Source organism: Passer domesticus, chromosome 2 (assembly GCF_036417665.1).
Source record: "Passer domesticus isolate bPasDom1 chromosome 2, bPasDom1.hap1, whole genome shotgun sequence".
NCBI lineage: Eukaryota > Metazoa > Chordata > Aves > Passeriformes > Passeridae > Passer > Passer domesticus.
In genome coordinates, this window is record NC_087475.1 from 42149473 (window position 1) to 42166585 (window position 17113).

A 17113-nucleotide genomic window follows, 5' to 3' on the forward strand; every position below is an offset into this window, starting at 1 on the left:
GTTGCTGTAAGGCAGAAGAGCTGTGTTACTGAGGAATTGATACTCTCTTTAACAGAAAAGCCCACAGTTCAAATGTAGCAGAAAGCTTTTAAAGTTGTTGAAAGACCCAGAATTAACTTCTGGTGAAAGTTGGACTTGGCTGAGCAGAAAAGGTCATGCAGTTGAAAATGATGTATTCTTGAGGAGGGTGCACAGCTGCTCTGGCATTATGGCCATGAGGGACAAGGGACACAAGGCAGGAAAGTACAGGGCTCAAAGACAAAGTTTGTAAAATTGTGACACGTGGGGCGGCAGTGTCTGTGGGAAGTACGATTTTGAAGGTGCATAGTATGGGTGAAAATGTGATAACATCATCATTAGCTCAGAGGAATTCCTCACAGGAAGAGAGGACAGTATTTCAGCAAGTAAATTAATGGACCAGACCGTAAGAACGTGAACTAATGCCATCAGTGGTCTGTCTAGGTCAGTGTTTTTTCCCCGGCAGTGACAATAGGAGATGCTGTTTGTAGAGGGCATGAGCTGCTTTCTGTGATCCTTTCCCTGTTTAGTACCCCAGCACTCACAGTTTCGTACTCATGGAGTTAAAAGGCCTAACTTTTCCCATTCCTTTTACAATGCATTTTTTGCATCATTTTGTATTTGCCTGTAAGATCTGCCTCCTGCATCCTAATAGCCTTAAAACAGTGAGATTTTTTTGGGGTTCTTTTTTTGTTCTCATTCTGTGTATATGTTCTCCCTAATTATCACTGAAATAACATCTGCTTTCAAAATGGTTTTTTAAATGGGATAAAACTGAGACAAAGATCAGTGAATCAGCCTCTGCTGGTAAAGTGCTAAACATATGAGTAAACGACAAAATGGGAAATACACCTGTAGCAGTACTAAGGAGTAAAATATCCATTGTTGAATCAAATGTTTTGATTTCATAAGGCTCTGTACTCAGTGGGGCTGTCTTGGGCTTATATAGCTGAGGAAACATCATGGAAAGTACTTCTGAGAGGTAGGAGGGGAGCAAAAATTGTCAAGCCATTTTCATTTTCCTATAAAAATATCTGTTACTCATCAGCAAGGACTGACAGAGGAGATACAAAAATGCATTTTTCTGGGAATATTGAAGCAAGTGCAACAGCCAGCAAAGCAACCACACTTGACAATGGTGGTGAATGTTGGAGACACAACCCCCCTAAATAAGTATGATGGAGAAGAGATGCTTTCTGCTACCTGAGGAGTAACTCGGGGAATGTTGGGTGATGCCAGACATTTTTCTGTAGTGTTTCAGGCAGGTTCTGGCAAGAGCTGTCAAGAAAGCAAAGCATGTATGTGTGCATGTTCTACACTCACTGATTAATGCTGTTTCCTCAATCTACCATGTAAAGTTGTGCTCGGCATCTGAGGTGTTTCACAGGAAGATAAAATGTATTTTTCATGGTACAAAGACCACTGTAGTTTGTGTGAATAGTTCTTGTGTGTGCACTTTTTGTCCCTTGGGAAAAGAGCAATATAATGTAGCCAAGGCCTATTCACAGGAGAAGTGACAAACAGCATTGTTGAACAGCAAAACCATAATAGCTCTTTATATTTTTCATATGGGGAAATCACAGTAAAGTCATAACTAACTCCTGTGACTTCAGGAAGACCTCTCACTTTTCTATAGATCCTCATTGCAAAGTTGTGACTTGCTGCCCAAATCATTGAGAACACTTCTGTGCAGATGTGCTTAGGGGGCATAAGGTGCAATAAACGAGGAGCGCTTCAGAAAATCGGAGATCCTGTTCAATATTCTGCTGCTTATAGATACAAAAATATATTGTCCACAGCCATTTATAAGAATGGCTGTTGGCACTGTCATTTTGTATATTAGTTTCCATGTACACTGGTTATGAGCAGGAGCTGCATGCCTAAATAGAGGCTGTAGCTTTGGCTCTGATAAAAGCTTTTTTTTTTCCATGGAAAACCTGTATTGGCTGGAAGTAACTTACTACCATGGGCAAAGAGCCCTGGCAAAAAAACTTCTTACATGAGTGAAGATAGTTTATTCTTAGAAAGAAGATAACCTCTGTGTGTTGTAGGACTGTAGTGCAGAGTTCTAAGCAATGAGTGTTCCAAGTGTCTGTCAGAATCACCAAGTCCAGAGCTTGGTTATGTGTTTGTTTCTCAAGCATCATATCTGGAAGTCTCAGACAACGTACAGACTGTGATTTTTGAAAGCTTCTGTTACAGTCAAGTTCTGCAGGAGACAGTTAAGCCTCCTGGCCCAGGGTGCCCAGAGAACCTATGTCTGTCCCTTCTTGTAGGGTAAGAGATTACTGATGATAGGATTACTGTTTGAATATGAGAGTGGTGGTGGTGCCAATGTATTAAAGAAAACACCCTTTTTATTGTAAGGTCACTTGTTAAAGAACAATTGCACACAGTTTGCTGTGACCTCAAACAAATATTAAGGCTTCTCACTTAATGACAAAATGCATGCCAAGTCAAATGAATGAGCATGTTGGTGGCACAGAAAACATTTGCCCTGAGGAGCTCAGTATATGCTTGTTCACTTGGAAAAACAGTGATCCAGAAGGACTGTCTTGTAGAGACAAAAACAAATAGGAGGTGCTAGCATTAAGGATGTGATTGGAAATTTTAAATACATTTCTGGCAGATGTATTCAGCCCATTTGCAGTGACATATTGATTTAGTTAGATAACCTCTTGTCAACTAATTGCAAATAGCAGGATTGAGAGGAGATGAGAGCATTTTGCAAGAGATAAGATGAACTTGGTCTTTTTGAAGCTTTTAGAGCTGGCAGTATTTATTTCTTACTTTCTTCATTCAATTTATCTGAAATTATATTTTTTGTTTCTTCTCCTGCTGTGTCTTTTTTTTCTCCTTTCAGTGCATTGGTTGTCATTGCCTTTAAATTCCATATTTTCTTGTGGATGCACATTTTCCATAGCTGAATTAAGACTGATTGAGAGCTGTCATTCCTGTCAAATATTGCTGTCCTTGGTTGCTTCAGAAAAGGACATTGTCAGAGATGCCACTTAAATATTGTATATCCCATGTGTTCTCCTGTACTCATAAATCTTCATTGCATTTTTGCTGAAGACGAATGTGTTCCTGGCAGTTTGATGCAAGCAATAGTATAAACAACCATATATGCTTATTTTTAACCTGTTCCAAAAGAAAACCCATAAATTTTATTTAAAAAGTAGTTTGAAGACAAGACTGCTCACCTCAACTCAGCTCCTTTAAGTGAGCAAAATGAATAGAATTGTTTAGGCGCTAGTTTCTCTTTGGATGTTTCCTGTGGCTTTTTGTAATAAAGGGGAAAAATTCAGAAAATCTACACTGTGGTTCTGGGTGGAGCTGGCTTGAGTAGCGTCTTTGTCACTCTGATCTTCTCATTGTAATGTCATCTTCCCAGGGAGACTTCTCTTCTAGTGTCCCAGTGTAACCAGCCACCTGTGCAGTTTTTCTTTAACAGAGGTGCAGGTCAGTCAGTCCAGACAGTCTGGTTTGAAAAAGTCTCTTTGAAGGGGGAAAAAAAGGCATTCAAGGATAAAGAAAATGTCAGAACTGGATTAAGGATTGATTGTACATGCAGTTATTTGGCAGAGTCAACAAGGAAATAATTTCTGTCAGGGGTAGGGGAGAAGAAGGAGGAAGGGTGATGCCAAGCAAGTATGAACAGAGTGGGGTTTTGTAGTTTCTTGACATGGCTTTACTTCAGACAGCACACCTGACTGAGAGTGCCTAAAGTTAATGCAGTGAAGGTTCAAACTAAAGTCGAGGACATGTGCCTTTGCTATTATTAAATTAGTATGGCTTTGTGGCAGTTTCGTGGGCTAATATAATCCTCAGGAGTGTATATTGGGGCCCAGGGAGCAGCATTTGGGAATTGGGGCTGAGTAGGTGTACTTGGCATCTGCTAAAGTATTGGTAAAACCAATCCTGGAATGCTGCAGTTCTTGCGTGGGATTTGACTGTAGATTCAGTCATCAAAATTTAGCCTTGATGGGCTTTAGGTGTTTACTTTGCTGTAGTCACAGGGCATCAAGTAAATACAGTTGGTGGATTGTAGCAAAATACTAAACCACTTAGGTTCATTAGATATGCTCTTAAAAGTTAGATGAAGTTACTACCATCCTTGGACATGTTTAAAAGATGCACACAGACCGTGCTTAAGGACATGGAGTAGTGGTGGACTTGGCAGTGCTGTATTAAGGCCTGGACTCTATGATCTTAGTGTCTTTTCTGATCTAAACAACTTTACTATTCTATTCATCACTTCTAAACTGTTAAACTAGGACAGGAGTTTTACTATGTAGGCCACATCTGGATTCCCTCAATGAGGTTTCCAAGTCTTGAATCCTATCCCCTGGGCTCCTCTCATTGATGAGAAATCTTACCAGGTCAACAACTGCAAGTCCAGAATAGTGTGGTTCCTATGGTAGTAGGTCCTGTACCATGTTTTTCTGCTCTGTGGTTGTGGCACAGAAGTACCTGTTACTCCTAGATCAAGACCTGTTTGAGATAGAAACTGCAGAATACCACTCTCAGCACCTGTAAGAATAATGGAGAAGTAGGTCATCAGATGGTGAAGGGAAAGCAAGTTTCACAAGTGAACGTTGCTGATCAGGGCGTTCGTTTCCCCAGAGGGTTATAGTTGGGTATGCCTGCTGCAGTAAAAGAGGAGATTTTTAAGGAAAAATAAAAGCCACAGTAAATGGAGTGACTGCCCAAATCATGAGGGAAATCTCTCAGGACTCTTATAAGCAAGAGGATAACTCCCAACAGAAACAACATGTGCTTTTCTGTACTCTAGGGATAGACTGTGTGCTGGCTGTGTGGGAGATTCATCTTTCTCCAGGGAAATGGAAGCAAGTTTGAGGGTGGACATTGGTCACTATGTCTCCATTTGGAAACAATAGTCTTTTCCTGAAACTCTGCAGGTCTTTTGGGTCTTGGTAACCAGTACATCTGTTGTATTTTGTTCAAGATGGCCTTGTTTCAAATACTGTGCAGATAGCTGTAAATGTAATTAATCAGCTCCTGTGTTTTTGTTTTAGTTGCTTTTTTCTTTCTTTTTTTTCAGTTTCACTGTTACTTTCTACACAGTCATTACATTTTGAATGCTAAAATTAAGAAATACATTAAAAGGTTCTGGGTTTGTAGACCATATTTCTTTTATGTAGGAAAACCTTGGACTTTCGATGCAACTTTCCATTGTAAGCTGATTCTTCAATTAGAAGTCTAGATACCCAGTCCTTAGCATTTCTTGCTGTTTGTCTCCAGAGGGGAGAGACAAACCAGACACTCATGTTACCTTTACTGTCAGCCTGCTGATTATCTTGGTTCCTGCAGCTTGCATGCAGTGAAGCTGGTAGAAGTTGGGGCAGTCTCCAGCTGCAAAGGTTGGTTGTCTCTTGTGAAATTCAGGAGCTAGAACCTTTGCCTTACCTCACGCAGTGACTACATGATTACAGTCTGCAAATGGTTGTGTCTGCCTTTCAGACTACTTCATTAGGAGTTAATTTATATGCAAGTTTGGTTTTCAAAAAAAAGAACACACATGACTGATCCACCCTATCATAAATTTTTATAATGATAAGGTGGTGCAGGCTCATCTAAAATTCCTTCCAAAGGCGGTGTCAGATTTTTACTTTAGTCATCCTAACCATCTTTTCCTTCCCTGTATTTCTGCCATAGCAAGGCTTTGTTTACATGAGCTGGATCTTAATAGTTTTACTCCCACTCCCAGCCCCACTGGCACTTTGCAATATATTGTAGATTATCATCACTAAACTTCAGTTTGGCTTCTTTGTTTTTTGTTAAGAAGCATTTGTTTTCCTCAGAATTCTTTTCCTTGAAGTAGCTCTCCACAACATTTGACTTCAGGTTTGTGGCTGATGTTATGAGGAGACTACAATGTAATTCAGAAGCAGCTTTTCTGAGACTAGGAAGTGACGGAGGGAGAAGGCAGCAGATGTATCGAGCAGATTCAGGAGTGAGTTTGGAACAGGAAGGAAGGACTGGACTTCAGTCTCTGCTGATAAGGATGGAGGTGAAGGAGCCTTTAGAAACTCGCCAGCATATGGATGGCTGGCAGGCTTGGCAGAGATAATGAGCATTACTGAGGAGAGTGGAGATCTAGAACAGGAGAAAATTTGTAGGAGGTCAGGAATTTTTTGTCCTTTCTCCTCACCCCATGATAAAAAGGAAATACGTTTACAGAGCTCTAAAGAATGCCAGAGAAGTAGAAGGTAGAGAAGGGCTGGTGGCAGTGCTGGTGAGGAGCCCAGGGTACTTTGTTTTGCTTTGTGCTGACACAGCCATGTGCATAATTGATCCAGGTGAAACACTGTGCACTCTCATTGCCACCTTGCCTCCTCCTGATGAAATCGAGGTAGACATTTGGGATCTGTATCTATAAGGTCAAACAACATGATGCTATCAACACCTTAACCCACAGATGAGCAGTGTAGTGGTAATGCAACTTCCTCCAGAGCTCCTTTCCTATGTCTACCTTTAGCAATTTTTCTTAATAGGGTTATGAGACCCTAAAATGTGCTTTCAGGATCTATGAGATGGGGGGGTGTAAAAATCTTCTTTTCATCTGATTTATCACTGATAAATTTTCTTTCATGAGCTAAGACCTCTAAGCCTAGAGGTGACTCATGCAGTCGTAATATGTAGGGTGTGTGGGGTTTGCTCTTTGGTCAGGTCAAATTAGGGTAAAGTCGGAGAAGCCTGAAGGGAAAAAAGCAAATTTAGGGGTAAAGGTTGTACTTGTTTTTGGCCTCAGTGCGCTACCAGAAGTGCAGCAGGAAATGCAATGTGTCATAGACACTTCCACTGAAAGTGTTTGAAAGGTAGCTCTCTGGTACCTACCTTAGCTAATGTGTTGGTTATATGAGCACCAAATTGGAAAACTTGAAGGGACTGGAAGCATTTTTGCTGCAAGACATGCATTTCTGGCACCCGGTGGTCGCTAATGCATTTTTGGAATCTAAAAATCAGGCAGCCACAATATTTAGCTGGAATCCACTTCTGTGTTGCATGAGGTGATGAAGAAGGCGGCTGCTGTACAGTCCATAAAATGAAAAATCTTCAGAAAATATTGTTATTTCTAAGGAATATGTTAATGAGAATAATACAGGAGTTTAATCTTGAGCTAGGATTTCGGTTGTCTGGTTTTGGTACTGTATGGATTGGATTTTTCCCCCCTTTTTAAGGAACAAGTGGGCACATCCTAATTATAGTATATCAGGACTCCTACCATACATTCATTCATGCACAGCTGGGTTCTGAAAGAAGTTTGTGTACAGATGATGGTTTTGACTGTCTATTCAAACTGAAAGTTTGATGAAAGACATGAAGGGGTTTGAAGGAAATGGAGGATTTAATTTAGAAAGTTGGGCCAGGATCCTAAGCAGGAGAGTTTTCCTCATTATATCTGGTTTTCAAAGAGTAAAGTCAGGTTTACCTCACCTGTTACATTGCACTGTAGTAAACCTGGTGAAACAAGCCTTTTATCACATTTCTTGCAGTGTGTAACATTTTCTTGTTATTTGTAATATTTCACAATGTAATCCTTTGAGAAGAGGAAGCCCACTTTCTCCTGTCCTGGGTTTTCTTTCCAAATGGGACAATGTTGTGTTTAGGAAAACATTGCAAGCCTATTTTGAAAGTCTCTCTTCCAAGTGTCAAGTCTTTCAACTCAAGTTGAAAGCCAGTTTTTCACCAGTTTCTTCTTAGCAGGAGTGAAAAAACATGTCCTTGATTCACCAAATAACTAGGATTCACCAAATAACTAGGATTCATTAAAGATTAGTTGTTCATTACATTGATCATTTATTACTTTATTACAGGAGTCACAAAATAGTCTACCAAGAAAGACAATTTTCAGTCAACCAGTTTTGTAAAGACTTATTTTAAGGAGCAAATAATGTGGAAGAAAACCATAAACTGGAAAAATAGTCAATTTAGATATTACTGTAAATTTTCCACGTTGCTTAAAAATAGATGTTGCTCATGTGTTATACAATGCATCCGCTCTTAAATGTAGTAGTTATGTTTAAATATTTAAGTGTTTCAATAGTGTTAAATAGTTTTATACTTGTTCTAAATTAAATTCTTCTGGCAAAGAGTTTTTTATTTTGTTTCTATTGTGCTCCAGACTCTCCTACAGATTTGTGGTGTGGTGGCTGTGGCTGTGGCAGTGATTCCTTGGATGCTCATCCCCTTAATTCCACTATTTATTCTTTTCATTTTTCTTCGACGATATTTTTTAGACACTTCAAGAGATATTAAACGTCTAGAAGCCACAAGTATGTAGTTTGGTGGGACTTAATGTTAGTTTGACCCTACTTATTATTATGTGAAATGCTAGTATTTTATAGACAGTCCATCAAAGATTTTTTTTTCTTTTGCTATGCAAATAACTTCCTTATTGCCTTGGTTCTCAACTAGTGAATTATATGCTTAACTCCTGTTTTGCATAATGATAAACCTAGGGTATATCAGTTAACTATCTGTAAATAAAGCTAGTTAAGAATATGCTAAGCTGCTGGTCTTTGGGACCTTGCATGCATATACTAATGGTATTTCTGACCTTATCTGACTCCTATGCCTTACTTTAGCTTGACTATGATATGGAATATTAAGCATTATGAATAACAAACATGGGTGCCTAATGTCATTAATAAAGCCCAAAGAATTTCTACGGTGGCAGCTACTGTTAAAATTGTAAGACATTTTTGTATAAATTAATCTGCCTGGCGTCTGACTCATTCTACTTGAGTAAGAGAACATTAGTTAAAGATATTGCATATTTATTTTAAAAGATGCAGTAGACTAGTTTGTATGGTTAAATATAAAGTGGTAGGATTAAAGATTAGTGTGGTACAAAAAGAATTAAATGTTGTCCTTCATCTATTGTTAAGTTAACTCAACTCTCATTTCCCTTTGTAGCTCGAAGTCCGGTGTTCTCCCACTTGTCGTCATCCCTCCAGGGACTTTGGACTATTCGGGCTTTGAAAGCAGAGGAAAGATTTCAAAAACTATTTGATGCACACCAAGACCTCCACTCAGGTTTGTGATGAATTGATGTGAAAAATCAAATACTTTGCACGGTAGGAGGGAAATATCTTATGCCCTCAGCGACATGTATATAATGTGCATTAAAATCAGTAGGAGCTGTGCATTTGTCTCTTTAGGGTAAAAGTCCTGTATTAGAACAAAAACATTATCTGTCTAGATTTAGAGAGTTTACTTTAGGCTGTAATATAATTTAGAATACCCATGCATATGTTTTAATAATGTGTAAGATAAACATTTGAAAGTATGCCTGATAAGAATACTTAAAGAATAATTTTTAATGTTTTCTTGGATTCCATCTTTAAGAAAAGGAAAGGTGGGGGGAGAGCAGAGAGCGATGTGATGGGAACAAGCAATATAATGAAACATTTGACACTAGGAATGGGCAGATATCATTAGTATAAATAATCTCGGAACTTTCATAAATCTAACTATTTTTTACTTTGAGCAGCTTTCAGGGCTTAAATCTAAAATATGAAATTAATGTAATTGGAAGGTGTGAAATATCAGTGTTCTGCAAGGATAAGTAATATAATTCAGGTCTGCACTGTGATTCTTTGACTTCTGCTATTTAAATGCTCTCTATTACAATGTTCTTCAAGATATAGCAGAATGCAAGTTTTGTGTTTGTTAGGTAAAATTTTGACTTTCCTCTGTTGTAACTCATACAAGTATATTCGATTGCTGTTTTGTAGTTTATAGGTTTACAAGGTTTCAGACAAGACCAGCTGATCCTTTCTGAAGTACAGTTTATCACAGGTTGTAGCATCATACACACTGACCATGTTGAGCCCGGTGACTTGTGGCTGGTGTAGGGCATCTTCCAAGGAGGCACCTCTAGCTTTGAATTTCTCATTTCTTAATATTTTATAGTTGCTAGTTATCTGACCAAATCAACACTACAATACCTGATAGTGAGGGAAGACAAAGTTGTGGTTTAGTTTTATATTAAAAGACATCTTTAGGCAATTAACTGTACAAAGAGGACCATGACATATAAGAGAAATATTTTTCTGTATTTTAAGGTTGGATATCCAGGGGACAAAAACCATTTTTCAGTCAGTTTCGTACATCTCCCTAACAAAACTGTCAATAATACCCCTCATGGGCAGATCATGAACCTGTTTTTGAGGTCAAACTTCAGTTCTTATAGTCACACTCTTCTGTATACCTGCAGACTTCATCTTGCTGTCTTTCCCACGCAAGCCTTTGGGGTACACCAGCTGGCTTGAAGTGTGTGTGGTTTTTGGTCCACACAGGGAATATGTGCCTGGACAGCAAAGGAGGCCAAGACCTTTGAATTAATAGCAGCATGGAAAGGAGGGAAGTGATGGTCCCCCTCCACACTTGTTAGCCCCCACTGGGAGTGCTGCATCCAGTTGTGGACCTCCAGCTCCGCGAAACATTATAACAAACTGGAGTGAGCTCTCTGGAGGGGCCATGAAGATAGTAAGGGTATTAACAGGAGAGATTTCCTTTTTGGGGAGATACTGGGCTTGTTCAGGTCACAGAATACAGAGGATTTAATAGCTGCCTTCCAGTACCTGCAAGGATGTTGCCATAAATACAGGTTCCTCACCATGGTACATAGTGGTAGGAGCACCGACTTGGATGTAAGTTGTAACAAGAGATTTTTAACCTGAATTCAAGGAAGAACTCTTTCACTGTGAGCACAGTCAAGCAGAGGCAAGGATTGCCCAGAGGTGCAGGCTTCATCTGTATAGATTTTCAAGACTCAAACTGCATAAAGCAGCATGGTCTGACCTCTGACCTGACTGTGCTTGAGGAGGAGGCTGAGCTAGAGATTTCTTGAAGTTGTTTTCACCCTGAATAGTTCTTTGATAGTAAATGTGAGCAAGCAGTAGCTGATGTGAGAGAATACCTTTCATAACATCTCACCAAGTTGGAGTCCTGGGTTTTTAAGTCTCCTGAAGAGTCTTAAATTCTTTCCTGCATTGCCAAAGGCTCTCCCAACCAGTGATGGTTTTATTTAGCACTTTTAACTGGAGTAGTATCTTCCTCTCTTATTTAGGCCTAAGCCTAGGACTCAGGACACCTGCTTTGAACCCCTTTGAAGGATGCCTATGAATAGAGTATTAAATAAATTTTAGATAAAAAAACATCTAAAAGGCATGCTGACATTTGACCAAACCCAAGTTTCCTTCCTGCCAGTGCCCATCTGTATAAGCAAGCCCATGACTTGTCAGACCACGATGATTCTTTATTAGTTCCTGTGACTGTCAGATTCCTTTCTTTATGTGACCCCTATTGCATAGAGAGGTTGCAAAATGACCCATCTCAAGGTGGCAATGTAACACACCTCCGTGGACAATTAGGATCAATGCAGCAAAAGCTCCATAATCTGACTATTGATGATCAGGCTTAAAACCACACTTTACCTCCTCTCTATGTTACAGAAGGGAGAATTTTTTAGTCTGAATTTTTCCCAGCACTGGGCTAAGGAGCATTGAACAGTTGAAACTGCAGTGATCTTTAGCAGGGAGTAATGGCAAGCAAGGCAGAAGGGGTTGGAATGGTAACTTTCTGCTGTGACTGGTAGCAGCTGGAACAATTCCTCTGAGTGCAACCTAAGCAACAAATAGTGCTACACTGTATTATGGCCACTTTGCTTCTGATTTTGGCCCTGGATTCAAATACTTTGCCTTCTCTATTGCAGTGTCTTTTTGTGCTCTCTTACTTTGTACTGTAGCATATCTACGTGGGATGGAACTTAGCACCAAATTGTTGAGTGGAGATGTCCACCTGTGAGCTTCCCCAAAAGTAAAATTGTGCATCTAATCATCTGAATACCTCTGTGTAGCTACACTGAGTAGCTCCTACAGGAGCTTAACCAGCTGCAGCTGCCTCCTAAAAAACTTGGCTCTGACAGTTGTGTTGTGATATGTTCTAGCTAAAGGCCTGTAGACTCTAGTCCAGCTGCAGCAAATCCAGTTGTACTTCTGCTTTTTGTATAAGACTCTTGAGTTCACTCAAGTTGAGAAGAGGTTTCCATTGTGAATAAGTGGACCATGCTTCGAGCCTTGACTGTTTTTCGTTCTCTTCCTATTGTGGTTGCTACTGGTGTGAAAACTAAATTAGACAATTTCAGGAAAACTGGTCAGTAGCCTGATCATCATCAGCCCATGCAGACACGCACTTGAAGATGGCATGGTTGGGGTTTTTTGACAATTTGTGTTATTAACATGAATAAATTTAGTAATAATTATACAGCTTCATTTCTAATAATCCACTGGTTTTATGTCTTTTTAAAATACACTTTAGAGGCCTGGTTTCTCTTCTTGACAACCTCAAGGTGGTTTGCTGTGCGTCTGGATGCCATCTGTGCCATTTTTGTTATAGTGGTTGCTTTTGGTTCCTTGCTTCTTGCCAACAGTAAGTACAGATGTTAGAAAAAGTTCACCCAGTAATTACCATGTATAGTAATGCCTAATTCTTTTTCATATGTTGCTGTTTCTAATTATTTAAAGGCTGTAATTAAGTTAAATGTTTCTTTTTAGATCATGATCTCTTCCTTAGTCTAGGGCATTGGGGCTGTATCTGCTTCCCTGCAAATCCTGGAGGCAGTTCAGACATCTTCCAGGCTAAGGCATACATCTGTCATCATCCCCAAGTGTGCAAACAAACGTGTTCTTCTCTAGTCTTCACTTCTGAGATTCTGGCTTTCAGAGCAATAACAAGAAATAAATCTTCTTTTTCCCTACCTTTGTCTTTCTCTTTTGGGCCTACAGGGCTTTGCTTTTTATACTGAAACACCCACAGAGTTGCCTCTTAACAATGTTTTTCCTTTCTGCACGTGGCACAGTAGGTCAAAAGGCAAGGTAAAGTTCCTAGGGATACTCTTCTCGTATCTTGGATCAGTGGGATAGGTCAGTTCCAGAAAGAAAATTGCCTCATAATAATACATTTTATGTTCACTGTCACTCAGGAACTGTCATTAGTGTATGCATCATCCAGGATGTAATTGGGTTAGATGTGCTAGAATGAGATAGTCATCTAAAACATGAAGGAAGAAGTAATTATCTTGGACATGAAAATTAGTGCTAATTTGCTGGTTTTGTTTCTTTTCTTTTTTCTTTGGGTAAGTTTTGTATGTGCACGTGTTATTTTAAAATTTGAACACTCTGTGCTGCACAACTCCAAATTTTCAGCTAGGTTTGATGTTACTAGCATGCAAAAAGACAAGTCAAAACAATGGTCCTGAATCTTGCCTTGCCTCTGGATAGAGTATTGCTCTCTAAGTCAGTAGGACTATGTAAGGATAAAGTTCAAGTAAGTCAGAGGACAATCATGCTTAATATTGGGGTAGACAGAATACATTTATTTTGTGAGAATAGACCCACTGAACACAGTAAATGCTTTTATAAACAGGGGAAGAAATATTCTGTCCTGTTACTTTATCTGATTGGTTGTCAGAGTACAAAGTTGATGTAAATTTCATAACTAATTGTGAAATAATTTTACGCAAACTTTCTGCTTAGGTTTAGGGCCTTATCTGATTTGCATAGAAAAAAATTGAAACGTTAACTAATGCTCAGCCAGAGAGGGATGACCCTAAAAATCTCTGTAGGTTTGGTCTTGAGAATGAACCTCAGTTTTTAGATGAACACTAGGCCAAGGAGAGTTTGGCTTATCTTGTCAGAATGTGTCCAAAACGTACCCCAAAAATGCAGCAAGCAGCTGTTCTGCCTGGAGTTACTCATTGCACAGATAGCAAGCAGCGCATAACCAAATAAAATTCTGGCTGTGATGCTTCCATCATGTAGGTAACCTCATGAAAGAGAACTTAACTGAGATTTTGTGTAATTACAATGTACCTATTTGAGTCTCGTTTTCCTTTCTTCTGCAGGTCTGAATGCGGGGCAGGTTGGTTTGGCGCTCTCCTATGCAATCACCCTCATGGGAACGTTCCAGTGGGGTGTTAGACAAAGTGCTGAAGTTGAAAACCTGGTAATGTTTATTTCTTCCTTTCCCCCTCTTGTTTCCTTTCGTGATTGTGACATGAAGCCTTAAGGATGAGATTCTTCTTAATTAATTTAGGGTATTAATACCTTAGCAAGTAATTGAGGCACCACTCTGCAGTCATAAAGAAAAATTACTTCTTTTAGGTTATGATTAGTCTGACTGATTTTGAATGTTTATTAAGATGAACTGTGACTGGGGATTGTCCTGCATTCATATTAAGGGAGGTTTTACAATCTCCCTTTACAGAAGAAAGGAGACAGTCTAGTTACAGTGTAGACAATTGCATTGCAACTTGCTAAAGTTGCAATAAATTAATCCCTTTCTATAAGGAAGATTTTAAATTATGTGTTTATATTTGGTATTTATAATTTATTGTTATTTATTATTGCATTTTAAAATTTTATTTATATCCCTCACGGCATTTTTAGAGTCCTGTTATTCCATTGCAAAGGCTTATAACTTTTTAATTCATTCTAAGTTAACACAAATGTGAAAGTATTTGTTTATATTCAGCTGACAAGGTTGTGTGTTTTCCAAAATATAGAATATAAAACACCTTTGACCAATTCACAGTATTTACTAGAATTTGCCTGTCTACTTTCTTAAGATAATACATAAGAAAAATACATTGTAAAGAAAACATGCTAAACATAAACCGGGGATTTTTTTTTGTTGTGTTGACAACTGAAGTTACTTGTAATTATAGTTTGCTGTACATAGTCTAGGAAAGGTGTGTAGTCCTTTTGTAGAAGTTACAAAGCCATACTTAATTAATTAATAATAATAACAAAGTTAGATTTTTTTACTACCACATTGCTTTTTCAGTGCATTTTTCACACACCAGTATACTGATGGTGACATTTTCTGAGAAATGGGAAGAAATTTTTCAGGTTTTTTCATACCTTTTGGGATGTTTTGGAAGTGTCTGTGGGAGTGTCACATGTGCTGAGTGGCTTTCTTGGAAGCTGTGACTGAGAAATACCTTGGAAGAGAAAGGCCATTCACTAACCTGGCTTTGGTGTGAAATGGTGATTATTTTATGGAAGTATGATTAGCATCAACTTCTTTAGTTGCTGGAGATCCACCAAAAATCCCTTGTTATTAAAAGTTAACTACACCTGAGCATTGAAGCAGGCTCCCCAGGGAAGTGGGCATGGCATCAAGTCTGCCAGAGTTCAAGAAGCATTTGGACAATGTTCTCAGGCACATGGTGTGATTTTTTTGGGGTTGTCCTATGCAGGGCAAGGAGTCAAACTCATTCATGTGTCTGCCTGGAGTTCATTTGGCAGTTTCATTTCTAGCTTTATCTTTCTAACACACAGTGGATTGGTGTCATTTTAGTCAAGACTGAGAGACAACTCGCTTAGCTTAATTTTCTTTAAACTTATGCGCGTATTTAGGTTTGTAATTAATCCTACTGATGAGAAATGCTTATGAATGGCTTTATGTATCATGATAGATCTGGATCTGTAGTAGGACATGAGATGCATTCCTTCGACTTTTCCAGTTGTATAAAGCCTAGAATGGCGCCAAATACTTACCTGTGTTTAAAAAAAAAACAAACCGTGGAGTAATTTGCATTGAATCTCTTTGGTAAAAACACACACACATATTTATATGCAGGCAGTATTTGCAGTGTATGCCATAGGATGAAGCTCATGTGTGCATGTCTTCTTTCCTCCCCTTAGATGATATCAGTAGAAAGAGTGATGGAGTACACAGAACTTGAAAAAGAAGCTCCTTGGGAGACCAACAAACATCCACCACCAGAATGGCCTAACCAAGGAATGATAGCATTTGAGAATGTTAACTTCACTTACAGTCTAGATGGACCATTGGTTTTAAGACATTTGTCTGTTTTAATTAAGCCAAAAGAAAAGGTATGTATATGGCTGTCTTTGGATATTCACAGAAATTAAGCAAAGATGATGAGTTGACAACAAGCTGCGTGCTAAAAATGCATTATAAAATACATGGATGTTAGGAAAATAGTAAGTGTTCTTTTGAAAAATATGCTTTAGTTATATTTAAAAGCAGAAGTTATAGCCTATTTATTTCCTGTAAGTGTTGCATAAATTTGTCTGGGAACATGATACTTCAGTCTGTCAAAACAAAGGATTAAACATACCCGATAATTTCCTTAAAAAATTCTGAGATTCTTCAGAAAGTGGCAGACATTGAAAATACTAGACAAGCCAAGAATGTTTGTTCAAATCCAAACCAAATGGAGCTGCATTAGGAAATTGTGTATTCAACAGAGGGAACATAATTGGAATCGAGTATATCAACAGACAAGGTGAGCAAAACCAATAGAAAATAAGGAATGTACATGCTCTTGTACTGAGCCCAAAATGCAAGATAGAAGAAAGAAATACAAATCAGTTGCATAACTTCAGAATTTGGGATTTTGTTTCTGTTCCTTTTGGCTACCAATCCAATTAACTCTTGTCATTAATTAGATTGGTAGCCAAAAGAAACATAGAAATAAAACTCTTCCTCCTCTGCAAATTTGACTCCTCCTCCCCAATTTTGACACTATCCTTGTTGAAAGAGTGCTGCAGGGAAGGTCTCCCCCACAGACAAAATTAAATTGCAGCCCTGAAGTGTTAATTTGTGCTTTGCTACATTTCAAATGCAGGTGTACTTTTTTGATTAGGTCTTCCCTAGGAGGATGGTTCAACTCTACAATCCTTGCCCCTGCCTCCTTTTCAATGTATTTTTCCATTCAATTCCAAACACATTCATTTCCTCACGTGGACCTTTTAATAACATGCATGTTGCAAAAATTCAACTGGACTTTGCTACATTGAGGTGATTTCCTGGAATTAGCTGTGAATGAGTCAAAAATGGTTAAAAATCTTCTCTTTTTGAGAAGAAGAGCCATGTGGGTTGTCTCCTTAGCTGTTACAAGTCTCTCCAATATGGATAAGAAGTCCTATATTTCTCAGTGAGAGACAGAAATAAAACTAAAAATGGAAGGAAGAGATACTAGCAATGCATGACTCAGTCCTTGGTGGAGATAGGAGATGGAGGGATGACTGAG

General features: G+C 38.7%; 1 protein-coding gene across 2 annotated transcripts in view; it reads left to right on the forward strand.

Moving 5' to 3' along the window:
* ABCC4 (ATP binding cassette subfamily C member 4 (PEL blood group)) overlaps positions 1-17113 on the forward strand; it is a 140557-nt gene that overhangs the window by 85570 nt on the left and 37874 nt on the right. For both annotated transcript variants that reach the window (XM_064408441.1, XM_064408440.1), the window contains exons 21-25: positions 8168-8318; positions 8962-9081; positions 12370-12480; positions 13955-14055; positions 15759-15950. In XM_064408441.1, the coding sequence (XP_064264511.1) occupies positions 8168-8318; positions 8962-9081; positions 12370-12480; positions 13955-14055; positions 15759-15950 (675 nt within the window). The remainder of the gene's footprint in view (positions 1-8167; positions 8319-8961; positions 9082-12369; positions 12481-13954; positions 14056-15758; positions 15951-17113) is intronic.